Source organism: Coturnix japonica, chromosome 13 (genome assembly GCF_001577835.2).
Source record: "Coturnix japonica isolate 7356 chromosome 13, Coturnix japonica 2.1, whole genome shotgun sequence".
NCBI lineage: Eukaryota > Metazoa > Chordata > Aves > Galliformes > Phasianidae > Coturnix > Coturnix japonica.
Window position 1 is genome coordinate 193239 of NC_029528.1, and position 15623 is coordinate 208861.

General features: G+C 41.9%; 1 protein-coding gene across 7 annotated transcripts in view; it reads left to right on the top strand.

Moving 5' to 3' along the window:
- Nucleotides 1–15623, top strand: part of JAKMIP2 (janus kinase and microtubule interacting protein 2) — a 56324-nt gene that overhangs the window by 8933 nt on the left and 31768 nt on the right. For all 7 annotated transcript variants that reach the window (XM_015875494.2, XM_032447529.1, XM_032447530.1 and 4 more), the window contains exons 2-7: nt 6895–7163; nt 8383–8880; nt 10039–10248; nt 11322–11420; nt 13515–13661; nt 14918–15058. In XM_015875494.2, coding sequence (XP_015730980.1) covers nt 7035–7163; nt 8383–8880; nt 10039–10248; nt 11322–11420; nt 13515–13661; nt 14918–15058 — 1224 coding nt within the window. In that variant the 5' untranslated portion in view covers nt 6895–7034. The remainder of the gene's footprint in view (nt 1–6894; nt 7164–8382; nt 8881–10038; nt 10249–11321; nt 11421–13514; nt 13662–14917; nt 15059–15623) is intronic.

A 15623-nucleotide genomic window follows, 5' to 3' on the forward strand; every position in this document is an offset into this window, starting at 1 on the left:
ACTGTGGGTTCAGTGTTTCTTGCTGCTGATGGAACTGATTACAATTAGCAGGTCACTGCTTATATGTTTTAAATACAGCTAGATGGTGACTGTCAGCTGTGTGGTGGTTGCTTGTGTTTCCACTGGCCTTTCATGCAGAGAGGAGCTGAGACCTCCCCACCTCTTGAAATCCTCAGAACCTGTTACTACATAGGTTGCTCTGAAAATAATGTCTCCTATTTTTTTTCCATGGAAATTAAAACAGATACATAGAGCACAGTAATGCTGCTTGGTCAGGCAAATAATTAGCTAGAAAACACTATTTTTCAACATAGTCACTACAATTAGTTACAGTTCTTCAGCAGTGATTACCTGGAGCCTGCACATCACACTTGGAGGTGACACACTGTTTCACAGCTGCTGTTCTGGTATCATTGCAAGGAAAGCATTGTCCACGTGGTCCATCTTTCGCTGGCCTGGACAGATGGAAGATGCCATTCTTTCAGACTGCCCCTCTGTTACGTATTGTTGCCATGCAGTGCAGTAATGACAGGAAGGTTCAACATCTGTTGTCATATTGCCAACATCTGCCTCTGACACTGTGGATCAATGTTACAAAAGAGGAGTCCCTTTTACTTTGCTTACTTTTTAATCAGAATCAAGTCTTCTGTTATGAGAAATAAACTGTATGAAACATCACACTCTGATGCTGTAAGGGGAGTTCATAGAATTTATAGTAATACGAATGAATCTCTGAACAGCATCCTAGTTTCAGCGAGACCACAAAATCAAAACCTAGCGGAGGAGTGGCCTGACTATAATTTGTGCAGACAGAGTCCTCTGCAATGTTAGCATGCAGCGATTTTGTTATGAAATGCATGTTTTGTGATAATACACATTAGAATCCAAGTTAACAAGGGTTTGCAGCTCCTTCAGTCTGTTTGGTTATCCATGAAGGGAGCAAGTCCTCTTAGAACTCGGCAGTACAGCTTCAGAATGGCAGAGAATAGGCTGCTATCTATTGAGGTTTTTTTCTGAGCTGTAAAGTACATTCTGCAGGACAACTACTTGACATCAGGTTTGGTGTATAAATCTTTACAAAGCTCAGAGCTGTTGTGAGTCAAAGCAACCTTTTGCTACAGATTTCATCGCAGTTTTCTTTGCTTATAGAGTCGTCTGGTTTTGATGAAGGTGTTTAATGATTGTTATGTAGCATTGTCAGCAGCTTTAGCCTGGTTTGATGGGAGGGGATTGAAGGGAAGAGGCAGGGAGATGGGCTTGAGACAAAACAGTGGCAAGGAGCTAAGGGAGAAAACTGATTTACTTAACGTGATAGTGGAATTTGAGATCACACAGTAAGATACAGTATTACTGGAACTGAAGCTAATAAATCAAATAAAATGAGAAAGTGTGTCCAAAAGTGAAGGCCTTACTCTAAAGCTGAAGGCAGATGGCAGGGGAGCACAAACTGCAGATGAGCAGCAGCAGAAGTGCCGTCTTGTGACTGCTGAGCAGTTTTATCTTTCCCTCTGAAAGGAAAATGGAACAGTGGCAGTGTTCAGGGAATGCTGGCAATCCATACAGCTGGAGCATTGGCCTTCCAGTACTTGAGGGGAGCATATAAACAGGAGGAATGGCTGTTTATGAGAGTGGACAGTGATAGGACAAGGGGGAATGGTTTTAAATTGAGACAGGGAGGTTTAGATTAGGGATTAGGGGGAAGGTTTTCACCTAGAAGGTGGTGATGCACTGGAACAGGTTGCCCAAGGAGGCTGTGGATGCCCCATCCCTGCAGGCATTCAGGGCCAGGCTGGATGTGGCTCTGGGCAGCCTGGTCTGGTGGTTGGCGACCCTGCACATAACAGGGGGTTGGAACTGGATGAGCACTGTGGGCCTTTTCAACCTTGGCCGTTCTATGATTAACCTTTTAACTCCCAGTGCGGTACATGACGTTATGGTTTGGAATAGCAATGACAAAAATCATAAAACCGTGTCAAGTATATGTGTGCCTCCAGTGGTGCAGTGGTAGGAATGCCACTTTGCAACACCAGTGGCCCGGGTTCGAATCCCCCCTGTGGCACAAGTGGTAGAAGTGCCGCTCTGCTACACAGGAGGCTTGAATCCTGGGGGTTGGACTCGATGATCTCTAAGGTCCCTTCCAACCCGCACAAGACTATGATACTATGATGATACTATGACCCCTTTACCGCCCTCCCCCATCCTGCAGGAGTTTTTAATTTTTTTTAAATGCTGAGAAGGGAAAGAGATTTAGAAGTTGCACAGAGGGGATTTGTCTTGCAGTATTAATCATGATCTAGTCTACAATTTAATGTCTTCACTCTCAGCAGAGTAAATACAACTTTAGGGATAGTGACAGCCTACTAGTTAACAGGTTGATATTGCAAAATTACATGGCATTATGAATATCCTGATATATTTTTCAAATAATCTTATTTTCTATACTTATGGTACTGCAATTTCAGGGAGAAACAGGGAAATAAGTAATGTTACTCAAGAAAGTAAAGCATAGTGATGATATATTTAGAATAGTATAAATCTTATGTTTCTCATTACTTTTGGTTTTGGCGGTATTGCAATATATTGTGCTTGTTTTACTGCATTTCAGTAAGTATGACACCAGACTTCCATGTGGATTTTTAGTGCATAGAGATGAATGCTTATCTTTTGGTCAGCATCCTGTGTTCTTAATTCTAGCCTACTCAGTACTTAGGATGTCTTCTGCAAGTATTTAAACACCTTCTATTTCGGTGGAGCTATTACATGTGGAGGAACTGCTCAATTTTTTTATTTTATTTTTTTTAATGTGTGCAGAGGCTTAGAGGTGTCCAAATTTCGGTTATACTTATGGTAGCTGGGTGCACTTTCTAGTCATTCAAGAATGTTTCTAACTCCTGTGGATGCACAGGCTGCTGGGAAGCCCTAGGAGAAGGATATTTGGCATGAAGTCATTTATGCTATGCACGTTTGAGATATGTTAGCCATTAAGGGATGCCAAGGAAGTGCACTGAATAGCTGCTAAGGCCATTTTCCTCTCTGTACAGGCAGATGTTTTTTTAGATACCATATGTCACTTAGGTCTTCTGAAGGATGCAGCCTGCTAAAAGGGCCATATAATTTCCTTTTTGTCTTTGAAAGTATATGCATGAAGAGAACACTTACTGGCAAGTAGCGGTCATCTACATATTTCATGACTGTGTATGTAGGACACACAAGCTATCCAGCAGATCTCCTAAGTGACCAATAACAACAATTTCCTCTGTGAAGGGTGGTTTTACATTAGTGAGGATTTTGATCTCTAAAAAGAAATGCAGATCTTAATGCATCTTACTGTGCCAGAATAAATTCTGAGGGATGCATGTAGACTTGAGGTAGAGATGCCATTTAAACAAAAAGAAATCTCTGACCTCCTTGGCAAGTAGATTCTGCTGCTTCAGAAGAAAATCACCATAGTATTGATCTGCAGTGGGAATCTCTGTTGCTGCCTCTCCTTGTGCTGGTGTGCTGATAGAGCCCAGCTCTTGCTGATCATCCACTTCACTCTTATAAACTGGAAGGTTTGTCTCTGCCAGGAGTGCATCTTCCATCCACAGGCCTTTGTGGCACCTTCTGTGCTCTAGCTCTGCCAGGGTTACATCGGACCTCAATTTAGGAAGGAGTCATTCTTCTGTTCCTAGGTTAAAAACTGCAGGTTTTACTTCAGTGATAATTTGCTGTGATTAATTTAACAAATAATGAAAGCAAAAATCTAGCCCTTTATTAATAATATAAGGGATGTGCTGAAAGAATGGTGAAGGACGTGAAAGTTGCCATGATTACAGAGTTCTTTCATTAATTATGAACCCACCTAAGCCAAACAATTATTACAGGCTTAGAAAGTAAGTCATTTTCTTCAGTGGAGTAGCCAGAGCTACAAACCAAAACAGTGAGTAGAAGGACAAGGAAAAAGAACCTGGAAGTCGTGCATTGCAGTCTCTTCTTTACCCTCAAGATCACATTGTGTTCCAGAACAACTTCCAGCTTACATCGCATTATAGCAGGGTTTCTTAAGTGCTGCTGCAGACAGCCAGTCTCACCACAACATGTTCTGCAACATATATTCAATACATATTTCCACCCATTTTCTTAGAGTAGTCTGCAGCAGATCTCAAGGGCCCAAATCTCAAGCTAAATTAATAAAGGACCCTCACTGCAGTCCCCCTACAGGTCTGTATACTTGGATCAACAGCATATAATCTTCTTTCTGTGAAGTAAAAGTGACTCTTTGTAAATCAGTAGGCATAACTCAAGCTAGAAAAGAGCATCAGTCTGTGTCAGAATGTGCATAGCAAGATTCTTGGAAGCAGCTTAGTAAGGAAGAAATTAGGCCACTTGAAGAGGCAAGGTGTGCAAGCAACTGATAGATCTGACAGCGAGGGTTACACTGTGTGATAGGTACAGTTGCTGTAAGCTCAGCCATGTTGAGTTTCTTTCCATTTTATAAGTCTGTAAGCGCAGACTCGGGCATGGCCAGGTAGTGACTTTGAAGACTCTCTGTGTGACCACTGAGGATAAGGAAAAGGCAGAGGTTCTGAATGATTTCTTTACGTCTGTCTTTAGAGACCAGACCGTTTATCCTCAAGGTACTCCTGTCTCTGACCTGGTAGTCTTGGCTGGGGAGCAGACCAAACCCCCCACAATTCAGGAGGACACAGTCAGAGACCTACTACTGCAACTGGACTGCCACAAGTCCATGGGGCCGGATGAGATTCACCCAAGAGTGCTGAGGGAACTGGCAGAGGTGATAGCCAAGCTGCTTTCCATCATCTATCAGTGTTCCTTGTTGACTGGTGAGGTCCCGGAAGACTGGAGGCTCGTCAATGTGACTCCCATCTACAAGAAGGATTGTAAGGAGGACGTGGGGAACTACAGGCCTGTTGGCCTGACCTTAGTACTAGGGAAGGTTATGGAACAGATTATCTTGAGGGAGATCACACAGCTTGTGGGAGAATTGGGGCTCAGGCCCAGCCAGCATGGGTTCATGAAGGGCAGGTCCTGTTTGACCAACCTGATCTCCTACTATGATCTAGTGACCTGTGTGGTGGATGAGGGAAAGGCTGTTGATGTAGTCTACCTAGGCTTCAGCAAAGCCTTTGGCACTGTCTCCTGCAGTATTCTCCTGCAGAAGCTGGCAGCCTGTGGCTTAGACAGATGCGCTATTGGCTGGGCAAGGAACTGGCTGGAGGGCTGGGCCCAGGGAGTGGTGGTGAGTGGAGCAAAATCCAACTTGTGGCCACTCATGAGTGGTGTTCCCCAGGGGTAGGTGCTGCAGTGTGTTGAATTTCATATCTTTATGAGGCTTGGGGCGGAGTATCTGGAAGACTGCATAGAGGAAACGGACCTGGGGGTATTGACTGATGCTTAGCTGAGTATGAGCCAGCAGTGTGGCCAGGAAGGCCAATGGTATCCTGGCTTGCATCAGAAACAGTGTTGCCAGCAGGAGCAGAGAGGTGATTGTCCCCCTGTACTCAGCACTGGTGAGGCCACACCTCGAGTACTGTGTCCTGTTTTGGGCCCCTCGCTGCAAGAAAGAAATTGAGGCCCTGGAGCGTCTTCAGAGGAGGACAACAAAGCTGGTGAGGGGTCTGGAGCACAACGGGGCCATATGAGGAGCGGCTGAGGGAGCTGGGAATGTTCAGCCTGGAGAAGAGGAGGCTCAGGGGAGACCTCATTGCTCTCTATAACTTCCTGAAGGGAGGTTGTAGTGAGCTGGGGGTTGGCCTCTTCTCTCGTGTAACTGGTGATAGGACCAGAGAGAATGGCTTCAAGCTGCACCAGGGGACATTTAGGCTGGACATGAGGAAATACTACTTCTCTGATAGAGTGGTCAGGCACTGGAATAGACTACCCAGGTTGGTGGTGGAGTCACTGACCCTGGGGGTGTCCAAGAAACATCTGGACATTGTGTTGAGAGGCAGGATTTACTAAGAACTGTTGGTGATAGGTGGGTGGCTGGACTGGGTGATCTAGTAGTTCTTTTCCAACCTTGGTGATTCTGTGTGTGCTTAGCATGTTAAAGTACCTCTAAAGGTACTAATTGATGGGCAGGATACATGGTGTTGCCAGATCCTTGCCTGTTAGGAACTGCTCCTGCAGTGTAGCAGGAATGCTTTCAAAATGTTCTAGTCATACCTGCTCTTCTATGTTTTGATGTGCTGTACACAAAGCTTCCCCGTCTGCTTATGTTACTGATGTGACTGTGTTTAAACTTCCTGCATCAGTTTGGCTGAAGTTGGAATTTCCTCCAGAATTTGGCTGATGGAAACTGTTGATGGAGTCCTTTTTAGAAAATGGCAAAGGAGACAAATTCTAGCCTGGCTGGGGGCTTTGTGTATGTTTTTGTTTTTTTGGTTTTTTCTTCCTCTGCTTCTATAGAAACTCAGAATGGTGGTGAGAAAGTCAGTGTTTTTCTCTTACTGTAGCAGATTGTAGAATTGTGTGTATGGCTGTGTTCAGGAGGCTTGGAAGGTTTCAAGGGATTGAGGAGGGCAAGAGGAAGAGATTGTTGATTGAACCTTCAGACTAAAATGCCTGTTCTGTTGTGGTCCCAAATTGTCCAGCTTGGATTAGATGACCCATTTTTCTCTAGTTCTGTAGTCTTCACAGCTTTAATATTTATTGTAAACAAATTTGTATCTCCTTTTCATTGTGTGCCTTTATGAGAAGTAGGAAAGAGTACATATGAAATCTCTACTACTGTGTCAGATTTGCATGCAGAAGCCTGGCTGTGCTGTGATCTCCCTTGCAGGTTTTCAGACAAAGACTGCAGTGTTTGGAGCTATCTTGTGTTCTGAGACCATGTGAACTGTCATGCTGTGGTATCCACTGACAAATAATAGTAGGTCTCATTTCTTGCAGGGCTTCCAAAGCAGCTGAGGACAGAACCTTAAGCAGTGCCATGCAGTAAGTGCTAAACAAACTAGCACAGAAAGGATCAAAAAATATGGCAGTCCGTATTTGAAATAATTAAATATATGGACTCTCACTGATAAGAAATCATGTCAAAGAAAGGACGTAGCAAGGGCGAAAAGCCTGAGGCACTGATTGTAGCCCTACAGGCTGCCAATGAGGAACTCAGGACCAAGCTAACAGACATTCAAATTGAGCTGCATCAGGAGAAATCTAAGGTGAGTGAAGGTTTGGTTTTAAAGAAGTGTCTGCACTGAAGGAAAAAAACATGGGGAAAAGAACAGCATAGAAATCAAGAGATGCAACAGAACTCTTCTCTTGAATAGTCTGATGTCCTTCTCCTTCACTGGAAGAACTTTCTTTTTACTGAGGTACAATTTAAAGAAGCCTCTGGCCTTCTAGTGGAGCAGTATGCCCTTTGTAACATCTTTGCCCATGTTCCAATTAGTGATTTTCATCCTATCCACTCAAATTGTTTCCAAGTATACTATTAAAAAAAATTCCAGTGTGTAGAAGTTGTGTAGCGTTGCTTTTTTTTAATGACTGCTTATTTCAGCAAGATATATCTCTATTTCAAAGTTAAGTGAAGTAGTCCTTAAGTGTATAGCATGAAAGTCCATATGGACCTTTGTAATCCGTCTGCAGAACAGTTCATCTCTGTCATGTACATTGAGGTATGTATGTGTTGTTTCAGGCTTGTTCAAGGACCAGTGGTCTGCCTGCATTTCAGTACAATATCTAAACTTGTTTAAAAGTCAACTGAGTATCATGTGTGTAAGTGCATGTAGGATTATGCTGTAAAAGTGCTCTGGGGTCCCTAGTTGGGCTTAAATATATATTAGCGTAAATGTACTGAAGGCTGCTCTGTAACTTCAATACCAAAACTATGGACAAAGAACTTAAGTGTTCTTTATTAAAGAGCAACAAAGAACAACCCTAAGTAAAGCAAACTATTTCATCAGTGAAGAACACTTTCCTTTAATTTCATACCCAAGAGCTGACTATCATAAAGTTTCTTTTATGAATAAGAACATCTACAAAAGACTAGAGGTTTCCTGGATGTTCAGATTTGCAGTGCACACTCTCATCGAATTAATTTCCTACAATCATGAAAGCTGTAGGAATCTTGCTATTGGAAAGCCCTTTACTTTTCTGAGGAATTTGGCTGAAATTGACAGTTGAGTTAGAAAGTTTTATTCAAATGCATGTATGTAGACAAAGACTTATTTCCTAAGGAAAAACTAAAGTACTTATCTTCAGTAAAGACTTTGCAGAATCTACATGAGGACTTCAGGAGTTGGCCCATATTTTGTTGTAGGGGAATGGAGGAACTAGGGTCTGCAGGAGGCACTTCCTTATTCTGACATGGCTGTGTGTCTGAGCTTGTTTGGTAACAATATCTTGGTAGCAGGTGACTTTCATTTTATTTCTACTTAGATTGCTAAACTTGAAAGAGAGAAGACTCAAGAAACAAAACGTATCCGTGAAGTGGAGCAGCGCAAGCAGACTGTGCTTATCACTGAGCTAAAAGCCAAGCTCCATGAGGAGAAAATGAAGGAGCTTCAGGCTGTGAGGGAGAACCTCATCAAACAGCATGAGCAGGAGATGGCACGGATGGTGAAAGTCCGAGACAGCGAAATCCAGCGTCTCAAGTCAGCGTTGTGTGCACTGCGGGATGGTAGCAGCGATAAAGTAAGGACAGCGCTGACTATTGAGGCTCGTGAGGAGGCCAGAAAACAGTTCGACTCAGAGCGCCTTAAGCTTCTGCAGGAAATTACTGAACTTAAGTCTGCCAAAAAGCAGGTAGATGAGGCCTTGAATAATATGATCCAGGCTGACAAGATCAAAGCAGGTGATCTTCGAAGTGAGCACCAGTCCCACCAGGAAGCCATTTCTAAGATCAAGTGGGAGAGTGAGAGGGATATTCGCCGCCTGGTTAGTAACTCTTCCCTGCACCAGAACATTTCATGTTTTGTCTTATGCCATAGCAAGTTTGCTTTGTTTACTTTTCAATTTTTGGGTGCATCACAGAACTCTGCAACGCACCTCTGTCTGAAGAAGTAACAAAAATCTCACATTGCTGTATCTCAGTGGCAGATAGCTCACAGTGAGTCAGCTAGAGCAGCCACTGGGTGGGCAGCTGATACCCCAGAATAGTAGTGATTGATGCCCTCCATCAAGAATTGGCTTACCAAGATCCCAATGTATCTGCCATGCACAGTGTTAGAAAAAGAAAACGTTTACATCTGTACTTGAATTTATTAGTTTCCCTCACCCTTATGTTGGTGTCCCAAACACATAAAACAACGGCAAGAGGGAGAGAGACCTTTTGCTTTGATCTTGCCATAGCATTCAGTGAATTCATACTGGTGAGAATGGGTAAAAAGAGGCCTATAGCAGTGGCAGTGCAAGTGGCTGTGTTTTGGTATAGCTAGGGAACTGGGCCTCTTGCCATGTTGGAAAATTTGGCATGAAAGCTGACAGTTGAGTAAAAGAAACAGTGATTTAAATAGTGTCAGGAGTGGTATTTTTGAGTTTGAAGCATTGTATTTGAACACTGATCGGCAACTAAGCACCCCACATTTACATACTGACCTTTTTTCACAGTGTTTCCACAGTGGAGGTTTAGAATTAATCATATTGTAACAAGTTACCAAAAAGCATTGTTTGAGATAAGGATAGTTGTAAAAGAGGAAAGGATGAAAAAAATCCACCTAAAAACCAAGAAGAAGTACAAATGATGCAAAACAGTCACTCACCTCTGGCTGACCAATGCCCATTCAGACACTAAGCTGCGGCAGCCCCAGCCTAGTCTTTCTGGCTTTACTATTGAGCGCAGTGTCGGTATGGTATGGAATATCCCTTTAGCCAGTTTGGGTCAGCTGTGGCTTTGTGTAAGGCTATCAAAGCTGTTACTGTGATGGTGTACAAGGTGGCTGACACCTTGGAGTATATTGTTTTCAAGCCTGTGTGGTATGACATAGCAGATTTAAGTGATGAACACTAGTAAATCATATTGTACAATACTCATCTAGGCTGAAATGTTTTTGCTTTTACACACTAACATTGTTGCTGTTGTGCTCCTCTCATCAGATGGACGAGATCAAGGCTAAAGATAGGATCATATTTTCCTTGGAGAAAGAACTGGAGACACAGACAGGCTATGTGCAGAAGTTGCAGCTGCAAAAAGAAGCTCTGGATGAACAGCTTTTCCTGGTGAAGGAGGCAGAGTGTAACATGAGCAGTCCCAAGAGGGAGATCCCAGGAAGGGCTGGAGATGGCTCAGAGCACTGCAGCAGCCCTGTATGCAGGTTTTACTGACTTCTGCGCAACATTTCTCTTGTTTTCTCAGGGGCCAAGACAATGTTTAAGCATTAAATAATCAGTACTGTTTTGCAAGTATCGATCCATGAACATAACTGTCTGGATAGCCTGCATCCTCAAAAGCAGATACTGGAAAGACAGGCAGAGAGAAAGCTGTGGGGAACCTAGGAGATTTGCGAGCACCTCCTCTCTCTCTGTCTTGCTCTACACATGTGCAGCCATTTCTGTCACAAGTGTAGCAGAAATGCAAAGTCGTGGCCTGAAGCAGTGATGGAGCATCTGGTGGGAAGGCAGGGACAACTCAGGGGAGCTCAGCTGTATGCAATGTACCTGAGTGATGGAAGGGCTGGAGCCAGCATCCACCCCTTCCCAGACCTCATTTAAGGATTGGCAGTGGAGGTAAGGGGATCTCACTGGAGATCCCTGCATGCCTGAGGCCCTGCTAACCTGAGGTAAGCAGCATTTTTCCTTGTTTTCTGTGGCTCCTGCATTTGGGCTTGTCCTCATTTGCTACAGCTGAAGACTTTGCCATGCTGCTATTATTGCTGCGCTTTCCATCACATTGTAGCATTACAACAAAGTGTGCAGCTCCTTGCGACTAAAAACAGTATTTATACAACAAGTGTGTATACATACACATTTTTACATATACACAAATGAGGAAGAAGAAGGTAAAGGCTATTGATGCTGAAAGGGGTGTCCTTACATTTTCACCTGTTTTAATGGCCCAGTGAGTAGGAGCAGTGTGTAGGAAAAATCAATTGAAACTAGAATATTTTAGCTTTTGGGTTTTTTTCACCTATAATCATAATAATAACAACAAAAGAGCATCACAATCCTTTTATTTTTATTTAGCAAGTGAAATGTTTTTATCTTAAATTTTTCCCAAAACCAGATGTTTTCTTCTTGCCAGAACGTGTGTTGTTCTAGAAACAAATAAACATATTTTGTTGATTGTGATAAGTTGACTGGTATGTAGCTTTGGGTGATTCTTTTCCCAAATATGTCTTTTGAAGAATCAGTAATTGTGTTATGTTGTTATTGATGAACAGGATTTGCGCAGGAACCAGAAGAGGATAGCTGAGTTGAATGCCACAATCCGGAAACTGGAAGACAGGAACACTTTGTTGGTCGATGAACGAAATGAACTGGTATGTGAGCTTTGCACCCTCATATAGGGGAGGCCAGGAACTGTAGGGAAGATGAGGAGTCTCCAAGCATGTGGCAGATGTGCCTTTTCTATCCATTGGTCTGATCACCTGGGACACTTAGGTTGGCTTTTCACTCCACTGAGATTGCTCTTAAATTCTGAAGTTATATTGGGACAAAAATCACAATGGGAAAGTCTTGTAAGTTTCTGTGTGACTGATAATGTCCTTTCCTTGACCTTCTCAAGAGTTTAGGAGCATACAACAGTATATGGTGATGTAAATCAAATGATGCCCGTCGTCCTGTACTTGAGAAAAGACAAGAATCAGCTATAGATAGTGGATGGATGATACTAAATCTGAAAACAGTAAATTTCTTTCTCTTAGGTGGTGATTTGATCACTCAAAGTTTCTACTTCCATGATTAAGACTGAAGGTGGTGAAATTCAACTCTTGATGTTTTATTTATTTTGTTCCTCAGCTAGGAGTCCTGGTGCACTCCTTTCATATCAGTGTGGCTGCCTTGATTCTCCTTTATGTTTTTAATTTAATATTATCAGAATGATATCAAGTTTGTAATAACATTACAAATGTGTTCACATGCCTCTCTTCAATTAGGAAAAGCTCTCAGACCTCAGATTTCTGCAATACTGAATGGTTTGTAGCTGTCTCATGCCATTAAATCTTCAGCCTATTTTTTCACAGAAAAAAAAAGTTTAAAAAAGGCTTCAAAATTCTATCTTGCATAATGTGACTATAGTGAATATATTTTGTTAAATATGGGCAGGGACTGCTGGAAATATCATGCTCAATGGGAACTCTTGAGTCACAGCCTAAACCACTGGATCACCTGGGGAAAGGACCCGGTCAGCCATGGGAGCACAGGTGAAGGCAGTTTACCTGTGTGACTGGAAGGGCTGGAGCCTGGTTGTAGCTCTCTTAGACCTCATCTACGGGCAGACTGCCACTGGGGAAGGATCTCTGGTTGGAGATCCTTCCCTTGTGGAGTCTTTCCTGCAAGCCTAGATCTGTGAAAATGGAGAGCACTTTTCCTTTGTAATATTGTTCCATCTGTGCTAGTCCGTTTGCTCTTACATTCTCATATCACCTTTCTACCACATTAATCTTTCTGATTGTAGCACATGTGCTTTGAGATACAATTGGACCAGCAATAGCTTTCTTCATTTGTAGGGTAAGACAGATAGTTTTGCCAACAACAATGCTGTTGGAAGATGTAACCACTTCCTACCAGCTCTTCCCTTTCCTGTTAGCAGAAGGGATCTGCAGGCACTTGCTAGCTTGCTTCAAGCAAAATCAATGGGTAAGATGATATGATGATATAAGCAAATGTGCTTAACTGTCCTTAACAGTTACAGGGAATTCTCTCTGTCCTTTCTACAGCAGAACTGCATTGGGCAGGAACCTCCTAGTGGTGAATAGTAACATGGAGCTGATTCATGCCTGCGTTAAGTAGATAATCTGGTCACCCATGATCTTGCTTATCCTTCCTTAGAAAAAGAAATGTTGTGTATTATCACTGGGTTTTACCAGATGGAGCTAATCTTGTGGAGGAAAAGAACTTGGTTAAGACTCTAGCTGTACTAATACTGGGGCTTCCAAAGATGCTGTAAGATACTTTGATTAATTTGTTGTTTAAATGATGTTTAGTCAATATTAGTTGACTAAAGCATGCATTGTGCATATGCATAAGTTCCTATGTAAATCTGTCTTTTGATGAGACAGTCCATGAATTTCTTGAAGATAAAACACAGGTCTTGGGTTCATTTACAGTTCTTTCAGCAGCTTTGCAGTTGTCTGATGGTGTGTTAGATTGCTTCGTCTCTACATATGAATTTTCCCATAGATAAAACTATCAGTAAAAATGTGCAGAATTGTGCTTTGAAGTTTGTAGGTTAAATTTATGGAGGCTGTAAGCATTGCTAGGATTGCTTTGCTAGTTCCAGTAGATCATTTTTGCTTGGTGTTTTAGTGTGGCGATACATTAACAAATATTTCTCACAAACGAGTGAGAAATGTGTCTTTTATTTGGATTACTTACCATTATTAATTGCTATAAATCAATTATTATCTATTCAGCTGAAGCGTGTCCGAGAAGCTGAAAAACAATGTAAACCTCTCCTGGAAAAGAATAAGTGCCTCACAAAGAGAAATGATGAACTGATGCAGTCCTTACAGCGCATAGAAGATAAACTCAAAGCAGTCACTAAAGAAAATATAGAAATGGTCAGTATTGAAGAGAAAAATACACTTTACTGCATGGTATACATCTGTTTTGATGGAAATTTTTGCACAATGAATGCATGTACATACGTGAGCATGCAATGCTATTGTCAAGATATAGGAATGCTTAGGTTTGTACGTAGTAGTCTTACATAATGTTGTCTGTTATGCTTGATGTGCGATATTTTGGAGTGAATGCATAAAATCAGTCTTTAATATTCTGAAAATTAGATTTGACTCTGAATTTTAAAAACAGTTCTATTGAGTCATGTTCTACTCTGCTATTTTGCATCTGAAAACCAAAAAAGTAGCTGGTAAGAGCTATGTTTTTCAGACAGCCTGATGTTCATCTTTGAATGTACGTATTTCTTTTAGAGATGATGATGGCAAAGTAAAGTTCTGCTATGCCCCTGAGCATGTGTAATTTCTATGAGGCGTATGCATGGTGAATGGATACAGGAAAGGGAGTATGGTGATGCAATTTCAAGGTTTATGAATTTCAAGTATCAAGGCTTTATGAGATGGAGTTAAAACAGTTATGTCTGTAGAGCCTTCAGGTGATCTTTGGTATCAGTCAGAATCCAAATGCATCAATTTTGCATTCCCGTTAATTAAAGAGGAAGTGTGAGATTTGAGTTACCAGATGTAAACTGGCAGGCTTCTAAGTGTGTTTGCAACTCTTGCCTCTCTCTCACAATAGTCAGGTTCCTCATTTTGAGCAGACTGACAGTTCTGCAATGGGTGATGAGGATGAGACTACCAGGTTCACATTCTGATCTTAGAGAAGAAAGGTTTTAGTGCTACAAGGTTAATCAACTTTAAGACATTGCGACTCACCCATACCCAGAAAACTGATACACTTATTGTAGGCATCACAAGTTAGACTTCTTTTTCCGCAGCAGTTGTAGATCAGAAATCACAGCCCCGGCCTGTCTCACAGCAAGCAGAAGAGACCTGAGCATGGTCATGTGTTAGACATCAATGGAATGCACAACCAGTGCATATGGGTGCACATGGCAACTTAGCTCCACTATCAAGAGTTGACATCTGCTCTTGGTAGTGTAGATGCTGAAATAATGCAAGTTAGCAGGCTGTGGATGGCTGGAATAATTTTTTGGGGGCTATAGGCCCAAGATTAATATAATTAATATGACTGTACATTCTAAATGAAAAAGTATGCTTTATTTATAACTGAAAGTTTGTCTTTTTTCTTTTAATTGCTAGATCTTATTTTATCTGTGTTTGTCTTCTTACTACAGAGAGAAAAAATGACATCACATCCTCCTCTAAAGAAACTAAAGTCTCTCAATGACCTGGATCAGGCTAATGAGGAGCAAGAAACAGAATTTTTAAAACTTCAAGTCATAGAACAACAGAATATAATTGATGAGTTAACAAGGGTATGTCCAGAACACCAGGAAATTAGAAGCAATTCCTGTATAAAGTTAATTACCATTAGTATTTCATATTCTTTTCATATTCATTTCAATCTATAAATAGAATTCTGAGGTTTCATGTCTTCCTTGCTCTTAATACCTGTGTTGTTTTAGATGTCAGTGTGTTGATGTGGGTTATTAACTGCCTTTTTAATGGGCTGTTGGCTCTGCAACTTGAAGATGTGGCACTTGTGAACTGGGTTGTAGAAATGAACAGACTGTTCCTGAGCTCCACTGTTCACACACATACATGTTCACAAGGCATGGCTGTGACAAGCTGGTGTATGAGGTAACCATACCGCTATTAAAATGTTGTCTGGAGAAGAAACATGCAAGCACACAGTGCAGTGCCCTTTGTGTGCTGGAAAAGAGCATGCTGCTAGACATGGTTCTCTAGTTCTTCTGTCACATCCTTCAGTATTGTCAGTCCTGTTTTCAGATGACTTTGCATTTTCTTGAGGGGAAGACGAAAGATACTCCAGAGCAGGCTGTTTCTTCTCCTAAGATGTCATTGCTAGATGTGGAGAAG